Below are 25,791 nucleotides of genomic sequence, written 5' to 3'. Positions count from 1 at the left end.
CCCATCTGGGTGCGAGACCAACAAGTCGTCCACTTGGACTGCACAACCTGCATGAGTGCGGCACACTTCATGTCCGCATGGCTGCTGCAGGATTGCAGTACATGCTGTCTCCTGACAGCATACTAACTGTAAGTTAAAATGATACATGAGTATCATTATATGGACCCGCCGGAGATGTATCCGGCGGAGCATGCACCAAGTTATAATTGATACAAGATTATCGTAATATATAGACCTGCCGGAGATGCCTTCCTACTTTATAGTCGCCGTAATAAATTCCGGCGGCATGCATATAAAAGGCATTCATATTCATCCTCTCCCGCCAGCTTTCCGGCCCCGTTATGCATTCTCCTCATAGTCTTTTATATAAAATTTAGGCTTGGTACCAACAGAACAGGGAAAGGTTAAACCTGGCCTTAATCTGTCGGCACCGGAGAGGCTTTCTTAGTAAACTAGGATCGCCTCTCTTAGCTCATGTCTGCCTCCACCGGAGTGGGGCACAGGGGTACAATGGTAAAACGGGGGAGAAGCTAGGGAAGGGAAATCAAAGTACTTTTGGTCCTAGGATACCCGCCGGGGTAGAAATGCCCGGCGTAGTGAACAAACCTAAAGCATATAACATAACTTAAAACGAAATAAATTACTGTGCCGGGGCCACTGTATTCTACGCTCGTTCCAGGCCCAGTTCCCATTCAATACTATCTCTCTCTATCCCCGGGTCCGGCTAAGGGATCGAAACAGGGAAAATAGGTAAAACCTAGGCCTGAATCTGATCATATGAGGCATCGTGCTTGTTATATGCATAACCGAACGAGCTCTAGCCGGATCCCGGACCCGCCGGGCCGGAAGGATAGATGCTGGATAGGGGACTGGGGATAGGAATGGCGAGATGAGGTAGTACGTGGTGTATACCGTCCTGACGAGCCGGGTGGTCTACGAGGGCTCGTCTGGGTGGGCACCCCCGTACCACCCCCCCTACGTAAGGTGAGGAGTACCACTCCTCCGACTGTACCCCCTACCCTCCCCCCACTAGAGGGGATGGGGCTTGGATGGTTACCTGAGGTAGCGACTGGCGAGCTGTGACATCCCACCAAGGTGGGATGGGGGGAGGGAGGTCGTCTAGAGGGGTGGCTCACTCGCGATCAGTTGGTCACTCCAACAGGCCAGGTGGGACACCTCCCGGTAAGATGTGGATCCAACTGATCACAGGGACAGCCAGCCTATAGGCCGACTGTCCACTGAGTACAATACAACAATACGATATACCATATGATAATTAACACAATATAATAGCCCTGGCGTGAGAGGGGATAAAAGAGAATGAGGGGAAGGAGGGGGATAGGTGCGTATACTGTTCTAATGAGCGGCTAGCCTAACCTTCGCATAATCGGAACGATCTGGTCAGGTCGGCCAGGGAGGCTCTGAGCAGCTAGTCTAGCCTTCCAAAAATGTAAATTCAATCACGATCTGGACCGGTAGGCCAGGGTGACTCAAGGGACAGAAACGAAGGCCCATGAGGGCCATACAGCCCTCCATCAATGAATATTCGGCATGGTCAGGTGAAGGAGGTATCCTCCTCATAGAAGACCAAGGGAAAAGGGATTAAGCTAAGGTCCCCATCCAACGAATCGGAGGGGAGCAGCCTATACGGGTAGGATAAAGGAATTCCAGCCTAGCCTACTTCCCAAACCAATCAGGTCTGGACGAGTAGGCTAGTATAACCCTCACGCCAGGATACATATCATAAAACGTCAGAATATCTATAATAAACTCGTAAACTCTTGAGTAAATGCTAAAATCAATAGCAACGCAACTACAGTTAGTATGGATGACTAATTGAAAGTCGTCAAGAATAAAAGTTACTTATGAATAAAATTGCTACCCTTACAATAACAAATTGATAATTGCAGTACTCAACTTAGATACAGAAGATTTTTGACGCTCAGACATCTGAATTAAGTCCAAAATAAGAGACTTCCAAAAAACATGTGTCTACACACTAGTGCTATTAAAAGGAATGACGATCGAGGCGCTAGTTGTAGCAGTAGCGGGCAGTAGATGGCTTTGGTACAGCTCCTCTTTAGAAGGGGGAAATTGACAAAGGAAGAGACTAAATGGCAGGGGACCTCTGGTAGTGGTTTCACTCGCCCCAGTTTTATACCGACACCCTATACAGGGGTGAGCGAACCAGGTCTATCCTGGTATAATCCATGTAGCTTTTTCTATTGTATATTTAGCAATATTTATACCTTAGAAATGAGTGCTATAGGAACATTTCACGGAGTGACACAGGTTAGGCCCAGAAAATATTTTAGTTCACAAAAGTAAATGAAATGTGAAGTGAGAACCCCATAGAGTTAGTCGATTAGACTACATTATATGTATGTATGTGAAAAATTGATATTTTGAATATCTTAAATATTCTGCAGTGACATTTCACCTGGCTCTTCCAGGCATCCTCTTAGACAGAGGGGGTTGAGGAACTGTGGCTGGTGTGGAGTTCTGTCTTTTATATCGGTTTAAGCTGGGGTTCTTCTGATCACTGAATTTTGGTTGGCTGAGCGCACAGAGCTGGTTGCCTATTGGCTGTTGGAACTGGCTTGAAGCCAGTCTCTAGACTTAATATCTGCTCTGCTGTAGCCTGGTTGATCTTCGGGGTTGCATGACGTCACCGAGGGCCGAATTTTGAAAGCTGTGTGGTGTCACAAGGTTGCATGATGTCACCATGGGCCGAATTTTGATTGGCTAACAGCTGTGTGGTGTCATAAGGTTGCATGATATCACTGTGGGCCGAATTTTGATTGGCCAACAGCTGTGTAGTGTCTCAAAGTTGCATGATGTCACCGCAGGCTGAATTTTTATTGGCCAACAGCTGTGTGACGTTACACAGCTGTCGGCCACACCAGCCACAGTCCCTCACCCCCTCTGCTTGAGAGGATGCTTTGAAGAGCCAGGCAAAGCATCCCGGCAGAATATTTATGGTACTGTTCAAAATATCAATTGTTCATATACGAAACAAACCATCGGTCTTAACATTAGGATAATCTTCTAGTGCCAACTGAAAATCCGGTAAAATAATAAAAAACCTGTGTGATCAAGGAACTATTGGCATCTATGCTTGCTCACGGGGTATGTGGAAGCTCCCACAATGCCTTGGGCATCTCATGAATGCATCAGTTATTTTCTTACCGCCTTTAAGAGAGGACGTGATTACTCTCTATCCCTTTAAAGCCAGTTTAATTTGGCCCCCTTTCTTTGATCTTTTCAGTCTTCTCTGGGTGTGCACATTTTTTGACATATATTTTAGATGACTAACTCTAAGGGGTTCATACATCACATTTCACTTACTTTTGTGAAATAAAATATTTAAAGACTATACTGACTTTATCCCTGCTTTTACAATGATTAACATAGGTATGTCACTCACCATTCATAGTAACAATGAAAAAGCCGCCATCAGAAGAATAGAGAAGAATCTTTACAAAGTCAATGCCTCTGAAGCAGCAATAACCTTTAACAAGACATTATTATTAGTAGTATAATATTATTATTCAGGAAGATCTTCTTTGATACATGTTTTGTTGAAAATAATGGCAGTTTTCAACGAATTAATCTTGTACAGGGTCTTCTCAAATCTTCTGATAATTCATTTTTCTGACTAAGCTAGGTTGTTAAGTATAATTCCAATATTTATATTTGTCCTAATTAGGATATTTGTCAAAAATATTTTATCAAATATCAAGATTTAAGAAAAATATATAATAAAATATTTCTGACAAATATCCTAATTAACCCTCTTGTGATCTGATGATAAGTAGAGCTTCAATAAAGTTTTTTCTGTAAGTGCACAGATGACACACTGGGCGCGTCATATGTAAGTTATTTTCGGGAAAAATTCACGAAAAAAATCGCATCAATCATAGAAACGTGGTTGACGCCATTGGGTCGACAGATGGTGAATCTTGAAGAAAACACAAACCCCACGCCACTAGCTTACTTAGCTACGATACAAAACATCAATATGAGTAGGTTGGAAAATCTGAAAATTGCATTCCGTAAAAAATTAGCATTTTTTAATCAATACAGCTCATTAGCAAACACTTTTATAGCCAAATTATTGCTTCCACGTGAAAGATCAAACATTTCTACACAATTTAGGTATAAAACAAACTCCCCAAATATTATATTTTTCATTATTATTTCCAAAAAATATCTACGATTTTTCTTTAAAATTTCACGTTCATCACATCGTTTATATTATTTCTAAGCCTCGTAAAGATATTCTGATTGCTTTATGAAATAATTAAATCATTTATCGACATAATAACACTAATCAGAAGCGAATATCAGTTATAGTTCGGACATACCGAATTTTACCAAAAAACTTTTCCATGCATTGTTCTTTTCGGCCCGGGGGGAAAAGTCGTATACCTTACACCTTTATATATTCGGCCTGTGCGCAAGGGGGTTAAGACAAATATGAATATTGGAATTCTACTTGACAACCTAGCAGAGTCAGAAACACGAATTATCAGATGAATTGAAAAGACTGTATAAGATTAATTAGTTGAAAACTGCCATTATTTTCAGTAAAATCTTGTTGTTGTTGTTGTTGTTGTTGTTGTTGTTGTTGTTGTTGTTGTTGTTGTTGTTGTTCTTCTTCTTCTTCTTCTTCTTCTTCTTCTTCTTCTTCTTCTTCTTCATGAGAAGATGTTTTGCAGGAATAAGCAAAAGGCCATGAACTTGCAGAACAACCTTCCACAGCATAGAATTAAAAAATTAAAGAAGAATAAAGTAAAATGAATACTTATATAAAGTCAGCTTCAAATTATACATAAAAATGAATACTGTATATGTAGCTGATAACAAGTTGATTATGAGAAGGCATTTGGCTGCATCCACAGACCAGTATTGTGGTATTCCTTTTAAATATATAAAGTTAATTGAAATTTTCCATGAACGAACTATACATGTAAAGTTGATGTGGATGGTTTGTTAACGAGTTTGCAGTGGATTGCTACCAGTAAATGTTATTTCACCTTAGTTGTTTGCCTTTCTCATGGAATTTTTATTGAAAAGTCAGACTGAGATTTGAGTAAGGTAAGAAAATAGACAGACTTAGAAGATCCTGCTGTTTTAGTTGGCAAAACATGACACTATTTACAAAGCTTGTTTAATAGAATGTATCATGTATATGTAGAGAGATTAGAATAAATATTAACACAAAAATAGATTTATTGTAAACAGAGTATGCACAAAAGATGTTCTTGTAAACAGAGTATGCACAAAAGATGTTAAATCTCTCATTTATTTTGGAACAATTATACACCATACCATTTCTCTTGAGTTGGAATTTAATGAAAGACTGAAAAGGCCAGTCAAACAGTGGGCAGGCTGAATTAGATTTGGAAATCAAATGAACTAAAACTACATAAAACGTAAGATTTCTCATAAGTCTATCACAATCTGAATTGTTTTACAAACAGAAATTGTGGTTTGACAGTGGTTGTCATAGAAATAGCATACATTATCGTAATGGTTAGTGTATTTGGCACACTATCACATTTACAGTAGGTATGTATGTATATGTACTAATGTTTCCCCTAATTAATGGGATGCCATTTTCTTTTTCATTCACAGAAAAAAAGACTTTTTCTTTGCATCGCTAGGTAAATTGCATAAGTCACAGTCATAACGAAGGTACAGAATTCAATAAAATAAAGAAAATGTATGTAATGTTCATAGAGGGTAAAGGTAAAATGCAATCATTTTAAAGTATCTACTGTACAAGGAAAAACATACAGTTGTAAAAATATGTGACCACTAACTATGAGAGAGAGAGAGAGAAGAGAGAGAGAGAGAGAGAGAGAGAGAGAAACACTTAGGAACCTAATACAGTAACCATACTACTGCCTTTGTATCATATTTAGTATGCACAAAAATATAAATAATACAAATTTTCCATACTGATTTTACTCTTAAAATCATGAAAACTTATAAATTACTAGTACTTAAAAAATTAAACACTTTCTACAGGGGTATCATCTTTGAAAAGTGCAGTAACTTTGTGAAGGGGTATCGCATCTTGTAAAAGTACACTAACTGTACATGCTGTAATTACCATTGCATCATATGTACAAAAATAAAAATAACACATTTTTCATTTAAGTTTAAATTACTTCAAAAATTTTGCAAAATGTCATGTGTCTATGAAAAAATCATGTATACCAGTTAGGTTCCAATGAAAAGTTTAGATGTCTGTGAACTCATGCATCTCAAGATGCTTGAGATCAAGGTACTACTGAATAAGGTTTTGGTTACCTAGGAGTAACATTTCAAATATTAGGTAGAGCATTCCTCCCTCACATATGGTTCTTTCTTTCCAAAAGTTGAATTCTTATCTCTATCAGAATCTGATCACTTTATTGTGTCAGGAGGCTAACCATTTTGTAAAAGTTTTGTATAAAATTTATATACACAAACAAACAACCAAAAAACATAATCTCCTTGCTTGAGGTAACAGAAGATCTATTCTAGATTAATTATCTCTGTGGGAGAAGATATTCAAAAGAGATTTGAATATAAAGAAGTACTATGGAGAGATTTGAACCTGCTTGTGCTGATATGCATTTTGGAATGTGACTTATCCATAATATTTGAACATTGTTTTCGTAATTGCTGATGTATAATGTTGGTATTGGATAATTTTAGATGTCCTAATTAGCATTTATGAATTTAGAATGTATTTTTCTCTTAGTTTGTTATTGTTATTAAGTACTGTAGTTTAACAAGTTTGCTGGGTTGCCTAGCTGGACTCAAAGGGCTTGTTTGAAAAATTTCTTTCTTAAATGAGAATTGAAAGTGGAATTCATTAAAGCTAAAGAAGTTAGACAGTTAAGTGAGAAGAAAGCAGTGAACAAGTACAAGGCAGAAAGCAGTGTATTTGAGTTTTGTGGAGAGAAGTAACTTTTGTTGAGTGTATAAAATTTTTAAATTGCTGCATGTTGAATGTTACTTTCTTATATATTTGCTCAACACAAAATATAGAATGTTTTACTTAATCCTTCTTGTTCTTTACGATGAAAATTTTTTTCTAGCATTGTCGAACATAGAGGTTGTGGTGCAGACAGGTTTAGCAACAGCAGAAGGACTGGCAGTAGACTGGATTGCAGAAAATCTGTACTGGGTGGAAAGTAACCTAGATCAAATAGAAGTAGCAAAACTTAATGGGTCATATAGGCGCACACTTATTGCCTCGCAGATGGAAAGTCCTAGGGCAATTTCACTAGATCCAAGAGTTGGGATGCTCTTTTGGACTGATTGGGAGGTAAGAAGTTTTCTTGTTTTAGTATTTTTGACTCGTGAATTTCTTTTAGGCATATTTGTATTTAATTGATGTTTTATCATATGTGTTATGGTTTTGTAAGAGATGCCATGGATCCCAGATTGGGTTCTAAAGTTTTCTGTTTGAAAGTAGATGACAAATTTTATGGGGCTCAGACATTCATGTTTTTGAGTAAACATAATTAAGTGAATATTTATAATATTAGCTTAATTGATAGTTATACAGTATGCTGATAAACTATTTAGTTTTTCTTATAAGTATTGTTCTTCCAAGAACAAGGTATTGAATTATACAATAATAGACTTAGGAAGACAAGTGGACAATGATTAGGGTGTTACAGTTACTGTAGAATTACTTCCATGGTTCCATGGGTTGTATGTGGATTTTAGCCTTACAGTATTTGCATTGCTTGCAACATTGCCATGTCAAGCAAATTGCAATGTTTCAGTTTTGCATTCTAGTTGATGGTTTTCAGGCCAATGAAGTTAAGAAGGTATATTTTTTTTTCCATTATAGCCCTGATTTTTTGGTTTTTATTGTTTCATTGTTTTCATATGCATTTTGTATACAGTTTCATAATCTCTTTCAGGAAGGAAGATCACGCATTGAATCTTGCAGTATGTCTGGTGAAGGTAGACGTATAGTTATCATAGTGAGTGACATAAGTGGAAGTGGTTGGCCAAATGGACTTACCTTAGATTATGCATTACGGCGCATTTATTGGATTGATGCAAAGTCTGATTCAATCCATACTGCAATGTATGATGGTTCTGATCATAGGGAGGTAAGAAAAGTATATTTAAGTTTTTATTCTTTGGAAAGTTAGTAGAAATTTGAAGTATCCTATAGAATAACTATTAGTGGAAGATATTTGAAAATGAGAAAATTGGCAAACAAATTTTTCACTCTTTGAAAGGTAGTTAACCCTTAAACGTCGAGCATCTATTTACCAAAGTGTCTGTCTTATGCTCACGGCGTTTGGGAGATAGCACAGAAGCAGAAAAAAGTTTTTTTTCAAAAAATCACAGCACGCTTAGTTTTCAAGAATATAAGTTCATTTTTGGCTCCATTTTTTGTCATTGCCTGAAGTTCAGTATGCAACCATCAGAAATGAAAAAAATATTATCATATACTAATATTGGAATATATGACAGCGCGAAAAAAAAAATTTCATATATAATTGTATACAAATCGCGCCGTGAGCAAAACGGTTAAAGCTAATGAGTAAATTGTGTTTTTGTTGTATTATACACTAAATTGCAATGATTTTGGTATATAACAAATTGTAAAACGATCAAAGCAACACAGAAAATATCACAAAATGATGCATGAATTTGTAACGCTCAGATGTAAAAACAAGTTTAAAAAAAAAAATTCACCATAAATCGAAATAATGTGCTAGAGGCTTCCCGTTTGTTGCAAAATGAAGGTAATTGATTGAATATTACTAGACTGTAAGTGTTTTAGCTTACAATTACAGTTTTCGACCATTTCAGTCGAGTTAAAGTTGACCGAAGGTTGAATTTTTTGTATTCATTGTGATTTATATGAAAATATTTCAAAACTGATAATAGCTACAACCATGAGTTATTTTTTGTTGTATTTTACATGAAATTGTGCACATTTTCATGTATAACACTTCATGTAACGCCTGATAGAAAACAGTGCAAAAATTATGACAAGGTGACTAAAGAAATTCTGAGATTTTCAGTTCTAGTTACCGCGCATAGAGGTAAGGAAAATGTTTTTTTCAAAAATTCACCATAAATCGTAATATTGTGGCAGAGACTTCCCATTTATTGCAAAACGAAGGTAAATGATTGAATGTTACTAGAATGTAAGTTTTAGCTTACAATTACATTTTTTGACCACTTTGGTTGAGTCAAAGTTGACCAAAGGTTGAAATTTTAGCACTTATCATGATTTATATGAAAATATTTCAAAACTGATAAAAGCTACAACCATGAGTTATTTTTTGTTGTATTCTACATGAAATTGCACACATTTTCATGTATAACACTTCAGCCGAGTTACCACGCGCATAGGTAAGGAAAAAGTTTTTTCAAAAATACACCATAAATCAAAATATTGTGCTAGAGACTTCCTGTTTGTTGCAAAATGAAGGTAAATGATTGAATGTTACTAGAATGTAAGAGTATTAGCTTACAATTGCGTTTTTCGACCATTTCGGTCGAGTCAAAGTTGACCAAAGGTTGAAATTTTGGCACATCGTGATTTATATAAAAATATTTCAAAACTGATGAAATCTACAACCATAAGTTATTTTTCGGTGTATTCTACATGAAATTGCGCACATTTTCATATATAAAACTTTATGTAACGCCTAATATAAACCGGTGCAAACATTACGACAAAGTGACGAAAGAATTTCTGAGATTTTCAGCTGAATTACCACTCGCGGATGTGATGTAAGGAAAAAGTTTTTTCAAAAATTCACCATAAATCAAAATATTGTGCTAGGGACTTCCAATTTGTTGCAAAATGAAGGTAAATGATTCGATATTACTAGAATGTAAGAGTTTTAGCTTACAATTGCGTTTTTTACCATTTCGGTCGAGTCAAAATTGACCAAAGGTTGAAATTTTAGCACTTATCGTTATTTATATGAAAATATTTCAAAACTGATAAAAGCTACAACCATGGGTTGTTTATTGTTGTATTTTACATGAAATTGCACACGTTTCCATATATAAAACTTTATGTAATGGCTAATATAAAATGGTGCAAAAATTACGACAAAGTGACCAAAGAATTTCTGAGATTTTCAGCTGAGTTACCGCGCACGGATGTAAGGAAAATTTTTTTTCAAAAATACACCATAAATCGAAATATTGTGCTAGAAACTTCCCGTTTGTTTCAAAAGGAAGGTAAATGATTGAATGTTACTAGAATGAAGAGTTTTAGCTTACACTTGCATTTTTCTACCATTTTGGTTGAAATTTTAGCACTTATTGTGATTTATATGAAAATATTTCAAAATTTATAAAAGCTACAACCATGAGTTATTTTTTGTTTTATTATACATGAAATTGCACACGTTTTCATATATAAAACTCTATGTAACAGCTAATATAAAACAGTGCAAAAATGACCACAAAGTGACAGAAGAATTTCTGAGATGCGCCGCTGATGCTTTTTAGTGCGAGAAGAAAGCAATTCACGCATGCGCGCCTGGGTAATGCTTGTAAACAAAACAACAGCGTGATCCGTGAACTCCCAGCATCCCTCAAGGCGCATGATTTAAAATTTTTCGCAAACTAGGCTTATAACTATTTTTCCGCGAATATTTAAAAAAACTTTTTGTAGCCTACATACCGTACATCCGATTAGCACCCAACAGACAATTTTAGTTGACGTATAATACGTTCAATAGGCATTTAAGGGTTAATCTGTTGTTGGTATAGTGAGAGCAATTTTTGAGAAATAAATGTCTAATTCAGGGTATAAGTGATATTCTTTTTAAACTCATTTTGTTTTAAATACTAAAATTGGTGATTAGTTGTGATTATATCTTTATAACAGATTCTACGAGAGCATCATCTGTTGTCTCATCCATTTGCCATTACTTTGTTTGGCAACTATGTGTACTGGACTGACTGGAGGACAAATTCTGTCATCAGGTAAATTATCGTGATTACTGTATCATTTGTTACAACAGGCAATGTTCTCCTTATGTTGTTAGATGTGAAGTCATTAGACTTAGTTGTCTGGTTACACAACTTGATATTGATGATGATAATTAAAAGTCACGCTTCTTATTTTTGTGTGCCAGGTAATGTTACTTACTGTACAGCAAACTCATTAGCTGTTTTGGCACTAAAAACTCATCATTTGTTCCGATACGTAATACAAACTATAGGTCCTTTAACAATAGGAATGTAACTTGCGGCAGCTGGAACCGGTCATAAGCTTCGAACAAGGGAGTTCGGTAGTTAACTGCTTGTCCGACAGTCAGCGCACCGCACGACTGGGAGGTGAAGAATCACTTTGCTTTCGGCTGCGCTGGGTGACGGACGTGTTCTCCACTTCTCTCTGCCCGCCTTTCGTCGTATGCTTTTTATCTTCAAAACTTTGGTTTGCTCTGTAATACTAGTGTGCTTGTGTCAAAATACTGTGTGTACTTGTGCATTTTGTATTTTTGTTGTTATTATGGATTCTCGTGAGCTGGAGAGTTCCCCACGCCCCCCCATCAGCCGCAGACTGTGCCCTGGTGTGGAGGGCCGTAAGTGTGGGGCCTTCCACTCCTTTCCTAAGGTTGACCCTCATGAATTATGTGCTCGGTGTCGGGGGAGCGAATGCTCTCGCACTGAGCCTTGCGATATTTGTTGTTTGTGGTTGGAGGAGCAGTGGGCGCGATATGAGGGGAGGGGGAAGCGACGTAAGCCTGGCAGGGAGTCATCGGAAAGTTCTCCGGCTACTCCCCTGTTCACGGACACGTCGTCTTCTTTCCTTCCTCCATCTCAACTCCCACGTATGACTCCTTCTTCTTCGCTGAGGGGGTTTCTCGCTCCTTCTCTTCACCTGATCTGTCGAGCGTAGAGGAGGGGGCGAGATACCCCGACATTCAATTGTACTCGGGGTCTTCCAGTCGCTCGGGGGTGGGGACTCCCCCCCCCCCCTCGGGCGAGGGGGAACCTCCCCTACTAACCCTACCTTTGCCTCCTCAGGTGTGCCTGCCACGGGTGACGACCTTGGCCAGGTTTGGTTCTCGCTGGGTCTCCAGGGGACACTTGAGTGTTCGGGGGCTGTTGCATCACCTGGCGAGTGGCTCTGCACCGGTAACACACGGTCTGGTAACCACCACTACCACCACCATCTCGACCCTGGTGTATGCCGCCCCTCCTCACCTTGTTTACACTCAACATGTGACTATGGTAACACCTTCAGCTGCTGTTCAGGCGCCGCTTCCAGGTATTCCGAGGAGGGTCGTGACACCGCCGCCCGGGTTTGCCGCTCTCACCTCAGCCCCCGACTTCCGGTGCCCTAAGAGCTCACCCCTGGACCTGCCGCCAGTACCCAGGATGTCGCTGGCCGCTGCCCCGCCTCCTGCCGTACCTGCTGTTCCTGCCGTAACTGCCGTACCTGGACCAACCCCTGCCGACGTCGTTCCTGCCCGTGGTGTTGCTGCTCCAGTCGCAGGTCCTTCCGGACAGGTGCAGCCGGGCTGTATTGCTTTGACAACTGCCCCGGCTCCGTCCTGGATGGAGGACCTGACAACTGTCCTGAGAAAGCTGACGAAGAAGAAGAAGAGGTGGAAGGTGTCGTCGTCGTCTTCATCGTCGTCTGCTGCCGCCTCTTCCCCTTCGACTTCCAAGGCTTCAGTGCCGAGGAAGAAGAAGGCCGCCTCCTCCCCCCCAAGAAGTCTCCTTCGGGAACTTCTAAGGGCCCATCTCACTCCGGTGTGACAGGGGGGTCTTCCGCTGGTCCTCCCGCTCCTTTGGGGACCAGAGGGGTACCCGCTAACACCGGTACCTCCTCACCTGGTGCTAGGGGCTCTGCTGCTACATCAGGTTCCGTCTCGGCCTCTCGTTTGCGAGGGGTACCGGGTGTGCGGTCACCTGTGGGTGACCGTGCAGCCAAGGCTCAGGATTCCGCGTTCGCTTGGAGCCAGGACCGAGGCACAGAGCGGAAGACTGGTGAGAGTCGCTCAGGTGACTCCCGCCAGACCAGCGATTGCTCTTGTAGTGATCTGCTGGTACCCAGGGTTGATGCAATGGTCCCAGACCGGCCGCGGGCTGAGGCAAGGAAGAGGTCCCCTCGGTCGCCACGACGCGCTGCGACGACAGGTCTTGCTCTCACCGCGACAGCTGACTCTGCCGGTCCCCTGACCACCACTCCCACCGGGACCGGGCGGGTAGGGGGACCAGCAGCAGCTCCTCTGACTCTCGGGACCGGAGCTGCTGTTCTTGGTCCAGCCGCTCTCACCCGGAGAGCCGCGCCACCAGGCCTGCAGCTCGATTGCCACCGCGGGTTGGCAATCGCCTGCAGCCCCCCAAGCACATCGGTTCTGCCGGTGGGCGAGGGGGGAGCGTCAGGTCTTCCTCTCCGATCCCTTCAACTTCCTCGGGTTACACTGGGAAGAGCGAGACGAACCGGAGTGATCGTGGGGAGCGCGCTCCTCACAGCCCCACCACAACGCCCTACGAGCCTGGCACGGTCTTAGGACCGACCAGATTGTATGCGCAAGTGGCCGGAGGAGACTGGGAGGGATCTGTTGCGGTTCCTCCTTCTGAAGGAGGAGGGTCTCGGGAGGCGCTCTTGCTGGAGGGACTTGACAGTCCGACTCCACAGGATGCAGTCAATCCCGAGATCCAGAGGTCATTTTTGGAGGTTATTGCGCTGATTCATCAGCACAAGGACCTCGGGGAAGGATCGCCGCTCCCACCTTCTGAGCCTACGTCCAGGCTCGAGTCGTTCTGGGGCCCTAAGAAGGAACCCAGGATGACGGTAGGTCTGCCGCAATCTGCTCTGGACTCGGCACAACAGGAAACTTCAGGTTTTCTACTCGGCTGTGCCGGACCCATGGGCAGCTGCAGAGGACGCTCTCCAACACCTGTGGACAACCTCTTCGTTTACGCCTTTCCCCCGTTCTGTCTGATTCGCAAGGTGATCAGCAGAGCACTGGTCACCCCGAATCTCCGGATGATCTGGCCATTTGGTATCCGGACCTGCTGGCTCTGCTTGCGGAAGCACCGAGAGAGATTCCCCCTTGGCACAACCTTCTCTGCCAGCCACACGTGGAACTGTACCACCAGTCAGTCCAGTCCCTTAGTCTTCACGGCTGGCTGTTATCCACCATCTCTTTCGAGCGAGAGGCTTTTCTCGCCGAGCAGCAACAGAGATGGCTGGGTACATCAGACAGTCCTCTGCAGCTGTGTACCAGGGAAAGTGGGCCATCTTTTCAGCAGGTAGCGGATTTCCTCGTTTTTCTTCGCTGAGAGAAGCTCCTCTTCGTCCCCACAGTCAAAGGATACAGGGCCGCCTTGGCCCTAGTCCTGAAACTGAGGAGAGTGGATATCTCGAACTCGTTCAAGATTTCCCTTCTAATGAGGAGCCTCAAGAGGACTTGCCCACCCAGGGAACTCAGGCCCCCTGGGTGGGATGTGACACTCGTCCTTAGGAGTCACTCCGAGAGTCGTCAGACAGGGGTCTGACCCTCAAGAACCTCTTCTTGCTGGCCCTGGCATCGGCGAAGAGAGTAGGGGAACTTCATGGTCTTTCCTTCGACGTCAAGCATTCCAGGGGATGGGGATCTGTGACGTCGATTTCATCCCGAACTTCGTAGCGAAGACTCAGAATCCTTCGGTCCCTGACGACTGGTTCGAGTCATTCACAATCCCCTCCCTATTGGACTTCACCGACAACAATGCGGATGAGATGCTGCTTTGTCCTGTGAGGGCGCTACGGCGCTATATGAAGAGAACTCGGCACCTCAGGCCTGAGTGTCAACGCCTCTTCGTTAGCATCGGGGGGACCAAGAAAGAAGTATCCAAGAACACTTTCTTTCTGGCTGTGTGAGGTGATCAGGAGGGCGTACGAAGCTGATGGTAGCGACGACATGCGTACCCTTCGTCCGAGAGCCCATGAAGTCAGAGGCATTGGTCCTTCCCTTGCGTTCCGCAAGAACTTCTCCATGGCGCAGGTCCTGAAGGGGGGGGGTCTGGACCAACCAGATCACCACCTCCTTCTACCTTCGGGATTTAGCCCACAGGTCCTTGGACACTTTTTTCCTTGGGACCCGTGGTGGCTGCTCAACAGGTTGTGTAGCTTACCCAGCACCTGAGCGGACAGAACAGCATCGCATCCTTGTGTGACTGCATGAATGGATGAGTGAATGAGAGTGTGACTGGCTTCTCTTCCCCATCTTTTTCTCCCCCTCTACCTCTGGGCAGAGGGACGTGGTCGTCACTACGCTGGAACAGGAGACCGATGCAGGTAAGCTACTCGACCGAGCTCCATCCTATCCCTTTTATTAGGGATAGGAGCAATTATCCACCACTTCCCCCAACAAAGTGGGGGGAGTGGAAGCCAACAAGAGACAAATCCATGACTTCATATTGCCTCTTGCAATAGGAACAAGTTCTTGCTTGCTAGTTTTAAGAGGTACCTTGGCCTCCCTCTTATTACTTGGGTCCAGAGGTCTGACCATTGATCCTGCAGTACATACCCCGATCATTGGGCAGAGGCTAGGATCCCTCCCTCTGCTCTTACGACCAGGGAGGGAGCCAAGGTTGGACGAACACCAGTCTGTTCATTGACTCAGATTCCACCCACCAAGAAGTGAGTCTTCCTATTGTTAAAGGACCGATGCTTTGTATTACGTATCTGAACAAATAACAATTTGTTGAAAATTGTATTTTTCTTAACTATACAAACCTGAGGTCCTTTACACATAGTCCCACCTCATGCCATCCCTCACTCTGTTTTTTCCTGGGCCTAAAGCAAAGTGATTCTTCACCTCCCAGTTGCGCGGTGCGCTGACTGTCGGACAAGCAGTTAACTACCGAACTCCGTTGTTCGAAGCTTACGACCGGTTCCAGCTGCGGCAAATTACATTCCTATTGTTAAAGGACCTCAGGTTTGTATAGTTAGGAAAAATACAATATTCGACAAATTGTTATTTTATAGCAGCTCTCAGCTCTATTAGCTTCTTTATCTTGGATGGGTTGAGGTCCCAGTGGTAACAATATAATATAAAGCCTTACCAATACCTCAAGAGCTAAGGTATTGATTGCCTCATTATCCTCTGCTTCATATATGTATTCAGCCCATTGGCTTACATAATGCTTACTCTATCTAGTTTTCTCTCACAAAGAAGTGTGCAAATATTTGCCTGTTTTTGTGGCAAATATACTGATAGCTTCCTCCCAACCTCATCCTGCACCTTTAATTGGTATTCCATGGTATCCTGTTCAGCTTGGGAACAAGGAGGACCTAGGTTTTTATAAGTGTATGCACTACAGTATTACTAAAGAAAATTGATATACTTTAGTGAGAAAAATGTGTCATTCAAGAACTTTTTCATTTTAGCCTAGCCTACTGAAACTATTTATTCGTGGTCAAGTAGCTGTCATCAAACATGACATCCAAAGAAAGGTATTGTAAAGTAGTTCATATGTGAGACAGTCCCATGTGCTGTACTAAGTATAGGAAAATTGGGATAGGATAATTTCTAGCGCCTAGCTGGATCCGGTTAAAAAGCAGATGAAAGCAAAGAATCTTGTGATATCTGGCAACGCATGCATAGATCGGGTGAAGAGTGGTCAAGGACCATGCACCTACGCCACCGTGTCAGTCTTTCCCAACTCAGGATGTCTTAACAAACAGAGGGGCGGCCAGAGGCGGGCAGTATAATGTTAAGACCTCAAGTTTGTAGTTATAAAAAATACATATTGTCATAGAAAATTTGTCTTTTGTTCATACGCAAACAAACCTTCGGTCTTAACAAGAGGATAGACTCATACTTGGAGCGGGGTACAAGACATCCTAAACCAGCTGGGGGCCTACCCACCAGTCCAGCTTCCAGAAGAAATGACTTCTGGAGAGGGACTGGAGCTAGTTGAGAAGCTAGAAAACGAAGTGAACCTGTCATCATGCATAGAGGGATTTTGGGTCTTGGCCACGAATTCCGGGACAAATTCGAAGGACACCGACCCCCAACCCCTGGTGTGTTTCACATTATAGCTTAAACCGTGGAGCTGTCCTACCCTCTTGGAAGATGCCAAGGCCAGAAGGAATACTGTCTTGAACATCAAGTTCCTGTCAGATGAGCAACACAAGGGCTCATGTAGACTCTTAGTGAAGCTCTTGAGAACCAAGGAAACATCCCACATCGGAGGCTTGAGCTCCCTAGGAGAACTCGACTCTCAAACCCCTTTAACTAGCAAGGAAAGTTCCTAGGAAGAGATGTCGATACCTCTAAGGTGTAACACCAAACTCAGGGCTGCCCTGTAGCCTCTAATGGCAGAAACAGACAAACGTTTCTCTTCTCTGAGGAAGGTTAAAAAGTCTGCTATTCACTGAATAGAGGTTGCGAGTGGAGAAAAACCCCGTTTACGACACCAATCACAGTAGATCGCCCATTTGCCATGGTAAACTGCAGAGGTAAACTTTTTGAGACTGCTGGACATATGCCCTGCTGTTCTCTGAGAAAAGCCTCTCGCTTGAAGTAGATACTTAATAGCCTCCAACCGTGAAGAGACAGGGATTCTACTGACTGGTGGAACCTTTCCACATGCATCTGACACAGATGTCGCCAAGGGGGAATTTCCCTCAGAACCTCTGACAACAACGACACCAGATCTGGAATCATTCTGCCTGAGGCCACAGAGGGGCTACCAAAGTCATCCTGAGACCTTGTGAACTCATTAGCCTGTTCAGAACTTGATGGATCAAATAAAACGGAGGGAAGGCATACACCTCCAGGTTGTCCCAGGGATGTTGGAATACGTCCTCTGTTAACACTAAAGGATCTGGGACCACAGAACAGAATATCTCCAGCTTCCTGTTGAAGCGAGTCGCAAAAAGGTCCAGCATGGGTCTCCCCCAAACCTGGAAGAGCTTGTCTCATACCACTTGATGAAGGGACCACTCTGTGCCTAGGATCTGATCCTGACGACTGAGTTTGTCTGCGACCGCATTCTGTTTGCCTGGGATATATCTGGCTGAGAGCTCTACCGAATTGCTGACCGCCCACTGGTGAACCTCGACGGTCAAGGCGTGAAGTTGACGTGAAACCAGGCTTCCCTGTTTGTTCACATAGGCTACCACTGTGGTGGTGTCTAACATGAGAACGACAGAATAACCTTCTACCTTCTCCCGAGACTCCTTCAGACCCAGGAAGGCTGCCTTCAACTTCAAGGCGTTGATATGTTGCAGTTTGTCCTCCAAAATCCAAACTCCTGAAGCGTTGAGGCCGCCTAAATGAGTGCCTCAACCTGCAAGGGAGGCGTCTGAGAATAGAAGTAAGTCAGGTGGAAGAGAATGCAGAGGGACACCCTTCGAAAGATTCTGGTCGTCCAACTACCAGCGAAGGTCTTCTCTCACTTCCAGAGACAGAGAAACCTTTAACAGGGGTGAGTCCCCCGCTGGAGACCAGAATTCTCCCAGTCTCCATTGCAGAGACCAAAGATGAAGACACCCATGAGGGACCAGCTTCTCCAGGTAAGACAAAACTCCCAGAAGAATCTGCCACTGATGAGCTGACTGATGTGGTTCCGACAGGAAGTCGTGTGTCACCACTCATAACTTCTCTAATCTCTGTGTCACGGGACACCAAGGGCATTCTGGGTACTACGTACCCCGTGACCTGGTATAGATGCCAATAGTCCCTGTTTCTTACAAGTTTATTATTAATTCTACCAGTTTCCAGCTTGGCGTTAGTGTTATCCTAATGTTAAGACCTCAGGTGTGTTAGTTATGAAAAATACAAATTGGTTAAAAATTGGTCATTTTTACCAACAACAATTCATCGATTAGCAAATTTTCTGACAAGCAATTCGTCGATTAGCAGACTTACCAACTGACAAGCATTTACACAAACGTATTGTTAAGATTTCTCCTTCCCTGCTGTTAACCTAGTTTTTATCTTTTAATTTCAAAAATTGTTTATTTCAGAGTGTTAGCCAAGGGAATAAGCTCCAGGCTTTCATTGTGGTAGCAGTACATACAGGCAGTCCATGGTTATTGGCGGACTCGGCTAATGGCAATCATGTTTTATGGCGCTTGTCTAGTGCTGTAAAATCAGTGATTTATGGCGCCATAATGCGCAGAGTTTCGGTTATTGGCACCTAATAGTTATGCTGCCATAACATATCTAACAGGGGCACCATTACCCAGTTATCGGCATCATGAACTGGTTATTGGCACAACAATCTCCATAAATCGCTTAGTTCGGTTAATGGTGGTCTTCGTTTATCAGCACCCCACCGGGAACGGAACCCCACCAATAACCAGGGACTGGTATATTTGGAATTGAGGCTGTTAGGCCAAGTGCTAGGATCCATACTTTTTCATTGAATGATGATGTTTTTCATCATGCTATGAATGAATAGCAATATCAATATCATTTGATAATGCAAAGAAAAAATAAAGAAATATATTAATAAAAAAAGGTCAAAGAAAAATTGAAATCATACTTTTAAATTTTATTATCATTTGAAAGCATGAAAAATAAAACATTTTTTGTTCATATATGAAACAAACCTTCAGTCATAACATTAAGATAAATCTAGTGCCTGCAGGAATACTAGTAAAGTTAAGGAAACTGGGGGAGTCGATGCACTAGTCTTCGATCAGGCCATCCTATCCATGTGTCCTTCATGTAATCAGGAACTGCTTGTGCTTCAGGTGGTATGATGTTATTATCACACAACTCTTCAAATATTTCTATGGCTGAATGGGAAGGCACAAATACTAGTGCAGATAGCATTCTAAGACTTAGTGCAAATTCAGCTTTCGTTTCATATCCTTTCTTTAAACCGTCTATTTGAATAGAGTGAATGATACATTGTGAAAAGGGTAAAAAGCATCCATGATGCTTTTTGGTTTTCAAAACTTCATTGAAAACATTAATCCTTGCTTTTCGTAGTCTAGTATTATTGTTAAAGGTCTTTACATAGGATCAAACTTCTTGATATTTTCTAGAAATCTTACGTAAGTTCGTTTTGATTTGCCAGGTAACAAAACATATATACGTACTAAAGGAATTGACATGATTTCTTCCAGCCCGTGTAGTGTTTATGATTAGTAAAATAACAGAGACACTGATTTAAACATGTCATCTGTATACCAATGCTTGCTATTTAGAGAGAGTTGAATATTTTTTTTGTTGCAAAGATCAATATTCGGTCTTTATTATTTCCTTAATCAGAGTACAAAAATTCTTCATCATTTGACAACTTTGTTAATCCTTCCGGAAAGTTTGTATCTTTTTCAATGCGGTGGAATGATAGGCCCATTTTTCTTCCTAAATCTGATGTTTCTAATTGTTCTTTTCATGCAATCGGTGTTTGGAAGTTTACCAATTGCTGCTATGGCTGCATTCTCTAAGGACATCAGACAATATGGCATGAGGCAACTAAGTTGTATTTTTAGCCTTTTCATGAATTTTCTCACAAACTATTGAAGCTTGGCACTTGCTGCATTTTTAGTGTGATTATGCTGTTTTGATTGACTTGTTATGAAATCTCCACATGTACTAACTAGAGCTCGACACTTATTTTTATAGTATTTCTGACATTTCCATGCAATGTCTCATCAATGTGTCTTTCTCTATAGAATAGATGGCCAGAAACATACAATTTTTTTCAACCTTTTCCTCTCAACAAACTAAAGATCCATATCTAAGGGCTAGTGAAAACTAAAACAATTAGACTTATCTTTAAAAAGAAAAGTTCTGAATTGAGTTTTAGACAATTTACTAACTTGGTCGTTGAACTGTTGAATCGGTGAATTGTTAATCGATGAACTGCCATCAATAAATGGATGGTAAATTGCTGTGGGTAAATTTTCCGCACACCTGCTGTACATGCTATAGAATTTAACCTTGCATAATAATAAGACTATATAAAGTAAAACTTCTCCATTAAGAATATGTTTGATTAAAATGTACTACCTTCACTTGATTGTGGTTAGCAGTCTGCTATTTTTATCAGTTACATAGTAGCGGGAAATGATTGCATTATTTTTTATTGTTAATAGTTGCCTCTACATGAATATTTACAGCCACTGATGAGAGAGGATTCTTTTTCTTCATAGCCAGTCATCCTGTTATTTTGTCAGATAACTAATTCTTTCCTTTTCACAACTATCCAGAATATGCACTGTTATTTGAAGGGAGCAGAAATGTCTGAAAAATAGTTTTGCCAATATAACATATAATAGAGAAACATATACAGGCAGTCCCTGGGTAACGACGGGGGTTCCGTTCTTGAGACGCGTCGTAAGCCGAAAATCGTCATAAGCCGGCACATTGTCAAAAATCCTAAGAAAACCTTACTTTTAATGCTTTAGGTGCATTCAAAACTATGTAAACTGCATTCTTATTGCATTTTTCATCAAAAAAACCTTTAATATTGATTGTTTTACATTTTTGGTGTCATATTTCATCTGCCAGATCAGCGTTTGTAGGCGTCGTAACTCTGGAACATGCGTCGTAACCCTGGGACATGCGTCGTAACACTGGAAAAAATTTCTGATGAATATAATTGAAAAGCGTCGTAACCTCGGAACGTCGTAAGCCGAGACCGTCGTAACCCGGGGACTGCCTGTATATTAGAGCCTATCACAGTATATTGCATTTTAAGAATTACAATAATATTCACTTTGAGGTGTCAATCATAGCCTAAGTGTTTTGATGAGCAGTATATCTCAATTTTTCACACTGCAGTTAGGATATGCTACACACACACACAAACTGATTTTCACTGAATATGATGTGCTTCCATTATTCTCTAGAGACATAACTGGAGCAAATGGAATTAAATTATAAATGCTTGAAACAAGCAGTTGACCTCTTGCATGTGATCTCTCGTTGATAGCCATATGCTCAGCAAAGAATATCAGTATGAGCATTGCCTAGACTGATTGGGACCATAGCCACTGATCTTCCAGGACCCAGGGCAGCAGCAGTTGCAGTGCCAGAGCTGATAGACCAACCATCTCAATGAAAGATATTGACAGTATCATCCTTAAAGAAATTACTGACAGGATATGCTAACAAAGCAAGGATTCAGTACCTGAAATGCCCAAAGAATGATGCAGACACTGCCAGGATTTCCTTCACACCAGCATTGAAATTTATAACAAGCCAGTCATGCTACCAGCAATGATCACCTTAGCAACAGGAAGTGCTTTGGTGCTAGTGGGTTGATGTGAACTTATACAAGGATAAATATTGGTCAAGACATCCCTGTTAACTGATTTCAGGATAACAGTATAAACAATCTTAGGACTTTCTCACTGCAGGAATCTCACTACTTACAGAAACTATACTATTTAGCCTTCAGGAACTCTGTACAGAGAATCAGGTTTATGGAAAGGAATATGTTACTATCAACTGAGCACTAGTAGCAATGACCAACTGAGTATTTCCTGGAGCATAGCAAAAAGAGGATCCACACTACCCTCAGGAGCAGTTCTCTTGCTTGGTTCATGCTCACTCTCATTTTGGTGATTGAACTCCTTACTGGACTGGGAGTTTTCAATGCTGGAACCATCAACAGGGCTTTCTATGGCAGAGACCATGCCAGCAATGGATGACAATGGTGATCTGTCTTTTGTGTACTATGGAACTCTGTGCACATGCAGGGGAAGCTGTTGAAGTTTCTCCAGATTTATAATTATGGGATAATTGTTGCTTTTTCCAATTTTAATGCAGTTTTAAGCAAAAATGAGACACTTATTTTAAGGTGCTTGACCAAACCTCTTAGTCATATTTGTAAATTCTCCTATAGCTGTGCCAAAGGATTTGTTCTTAATAAAGGGTGAAAGTAAGCAAATCAAAACAGAATGTGTACAGCTAGGCTGGAAAAAACCAAAGGGAGTGGATGAAAAGCAAATAAAAAATAAGTTGGTGTAAAAAAGGGATTTTGACAAAGGAAAAATCTATTTCTGGGTTCGACCTGTGTTGGCTGGTGAAATGCTCCTGTAGCACGCATTTCGAGGTATAAGTAGATTCTAAATATACCAGAGAAAAAGCTAAATGGAATGCTGAAGTTACTACCCTCAGCTCTATCACCCATAGGGCGTCGGTATAAGCACAGGGACAGGGGCAAGTGGAGGCCACTACCACAGGTTTTCTGCCAATTAGAAGATTCCCTTCAAAGCCCCTCTCTAGGCAAGTGCCGTTACAAGGACTACAACATCTACCTTCCGCTCGCTACTACTACAACTCACGCCCAATGGCTACGTTCCTGTATTAGCACGCTTCAGTGAACACACGTGTCTTTCTCGCTGCCCCCTTTTTCTGTGTTTTTGACGAAGCCATGTCTGCTCCAGAGCCCCGAGCTTCTTCATCCAAGTTGAGTATTCCATTTTACATTTTTATATCTCGTGAGGGCACGAAGCATCCCCTTTTAGTCCTTTTTTAGCCCCTTAGTTCTCGCGAACCGGGGTTACACTCTTTTACATCCGCCATCTTGGGTGCATCATTCGACGCGTGCGTTCTTTCCCTTGGTTTGTTTATGATAACATTTACCTCTCTGTTTGCTTTCAACTGTTTATACCGCTTTTTTTTGTATACCCCATCATTATTCTAGCTCCTGTTGTACTGGAGCTTTGGTTTTACAAATTTTATCCTTATGTCTTAGGCCCTAACTCGCTCCTGACATACTCTGGGGTCTCTTGTTATTTGCTTATTTTTCGTTTTTTCTAGCCTTTGGCTTTTGTCCTCAGTCCCTCAGGAGCATGTTAGTTCCCCTTCGTACGTATTATTTATTAATTCTTGTTGTACGCGAGTAGTGTATTTTGGCTTCTAGCTACAAAGAATGTTTTCCTTAGTAAATCATGCACAGCACGCTGTATGGAGCATTGTTTCCATCATTAGGAAATTCAGGAATTTCAAGAAACCTTTTTTTTATGTAACTAGATTTTTAGCTTGGTCTCTCAGATGAAGGGGAGAAGGCAAATGTAAAATAAGTGATGAAATTTTTATATATAATTTCTATAGGTACAGATATCCTTTGATTAACTTGGCAAGAATTATTGTGATATTATTTGTATCCCTCTCTTTCAGTGCAAACAAATTCAATGGGTCAGATATTCGGGATATTCAGAGGACTATCACTCAGCCGTTTGACATTCATGTCCTCCATCCAAGCCGACAACCAAGAGGTAAACACATTATATATTAATACTTTAGATTGTTTTTTTTGGATGGCAATGCATTTTTCTGTATGATAGGCCTTTTTTTGTTTAAGCAACCTTGCATGATTTTGAATGCTTTATTTTAATTCCACGGTGTAATGTTAACTATACATATTACACTTTGGAGCTCATACAAACTGCTCAAAAGCATGCAAGGTTGTTATGACAAATGATACTATAGGAACCAAAAAGAATGCCATAAGTAAAACAAAAAGGCTACTTAACACAAATTAATAGACAAAGTTGTAAGTGCCTTTTATTATCCAAATTGGTGCCAGGGACCTACTGTAGTCTATTAGGATGAAGTTTAGCATGGTGAAGAAACTCTTTACAGGAACAAAGATATAATCCCTTTATATCGACAACAGATACATTATGTAACATGATTTCTCCGCAAGTATATATTGTACATAGTATATACTTAAGTTTAATTGATGAATACACATCTAATAAAGAACATTTTACATTTTCACAGAGTATTAGTTTGGAGTTTTCTCTTGTTTTTAATATGCCATGAATTGAGGACTCAATCTTGCCATATAGCCTAGTAGTTGCCACATACCGTTTGTTCCTATTTTGATCGTGTCAGGAACTTTTATCTGCTCAGTACATTCAACTTCCAGTATTTGCGGGGAATGTGTATCACAACCCCCAGAAAAATGGCTTTATAGTATGTACAAGGTTACTGATGTTACTGATGAACTGTGGCATCCAGTGCAGACAAGAATGTTAGAGGAAGGGGTGTTATTTGTTGGCAAAGGGAGAGGAGTTATTTACTTTATGATGTTACACTAGAAATGTCCCAAGAGTTTTTATCATGTTACAGCCTACACATGCTTGGCAAGTGGATGAAAACTTATGAAGATATACATATTCTGCTATTGGAATTTTCAATTTCATAGGACTAAAAAATTGGAAAATATTCAGAAAGTTATGCTTCCACTTCCTGATAGTAGATGTTGCACAATTTGAGAGATTGCAGATGAATATAATGAGTCTGCAATCAGCTGGTACATATGATCAGTTCTTTTTAGACACTATACTCTGTTTTTTTCCATCTGTCCATCCGCCTGTGGTGTATGCGTATGGTAACACTGCAGGCCGGGCTTTAGATAGTTACATTCAGCTTACATTCAACAATAATAATAACCCTATTTCGAATATTAACGGTGTAATTCACATACAATAAATTATTAAAACACTTTTTTTCAGTTGCAAATGTACACCCAGATATCCTTTTATTTACCTAAAACTTACACATAGCGTAACTATTTAAAGCCCGGGATGCAGTGTTACCATGGAAAAACACCACAGGCTGATGGACAGATGGAAAAAACCAGAGTATAGTGATCATTATCAGAAAGTTGCAGAGAGCTTGTTGGGATTTTTATATTTACCAAAATTGTTTACTTTTTGGCTTTTAATATCTATAACCTATTGTCATTTTTTAAAGAAGCTGTATTAGTTACTTTTCTCATGTTATGGTTATCATGTACTATATGGAAGTTTTGTATAGGCAGTAATCTGATAAATTTGTGTTATTTCCAGATGGTCCTAAT

The 25,791-nt window shown here is 41.1% G+C and overlaps 1 protein-coding gene across 1 annotated transcript in view; it reads left to right on the top strand.

Moving 5' to 3' along the window:
- LOC135198099 (prolow-density lipoprotein receptor-related protein 1-like) overlaps nucleotides 1–25,791 on the top strand; it is an 875,913-nt gene that overhangs the window by 330,382 nt on the left and 519,740 nt on the right. The window contains 4 exon segments of the mRNA XM_064225548.1: nucleotides 7,098–7,327; nucleotides 7,935–8,129; nucleotides 10,889–10,986; nucleotides 24,102–24,199. Coding sequence (XP_064081618.1) covers nucleotides 7,098–7,327; nucleotides 7,935–8,129; nucleotides 10,889–10,986; nucleotides 24,102–24,199 — 621 coding nt within the window.

This window comes from Macrobrachium nipponense, chromosome 21 (genome assembly GCF_015104395.2).
Source record: "Macrobrachium nipponense isolate FS-2020 chromosome 21, ASM1510439v2, whole genome shotgun sequence".
Taxonomy (NCBI): Eukaryota; Metazoa; Arthropoda; class Malacostraca; order Decapoda; family Palaemonidae; genus Macrobrachium; species Macrobrachium nipponense.
Note: the sequence above shows the minus strand (reverse complement) of the source record. Positions and strands in the feature narration are given on the sequence as shown.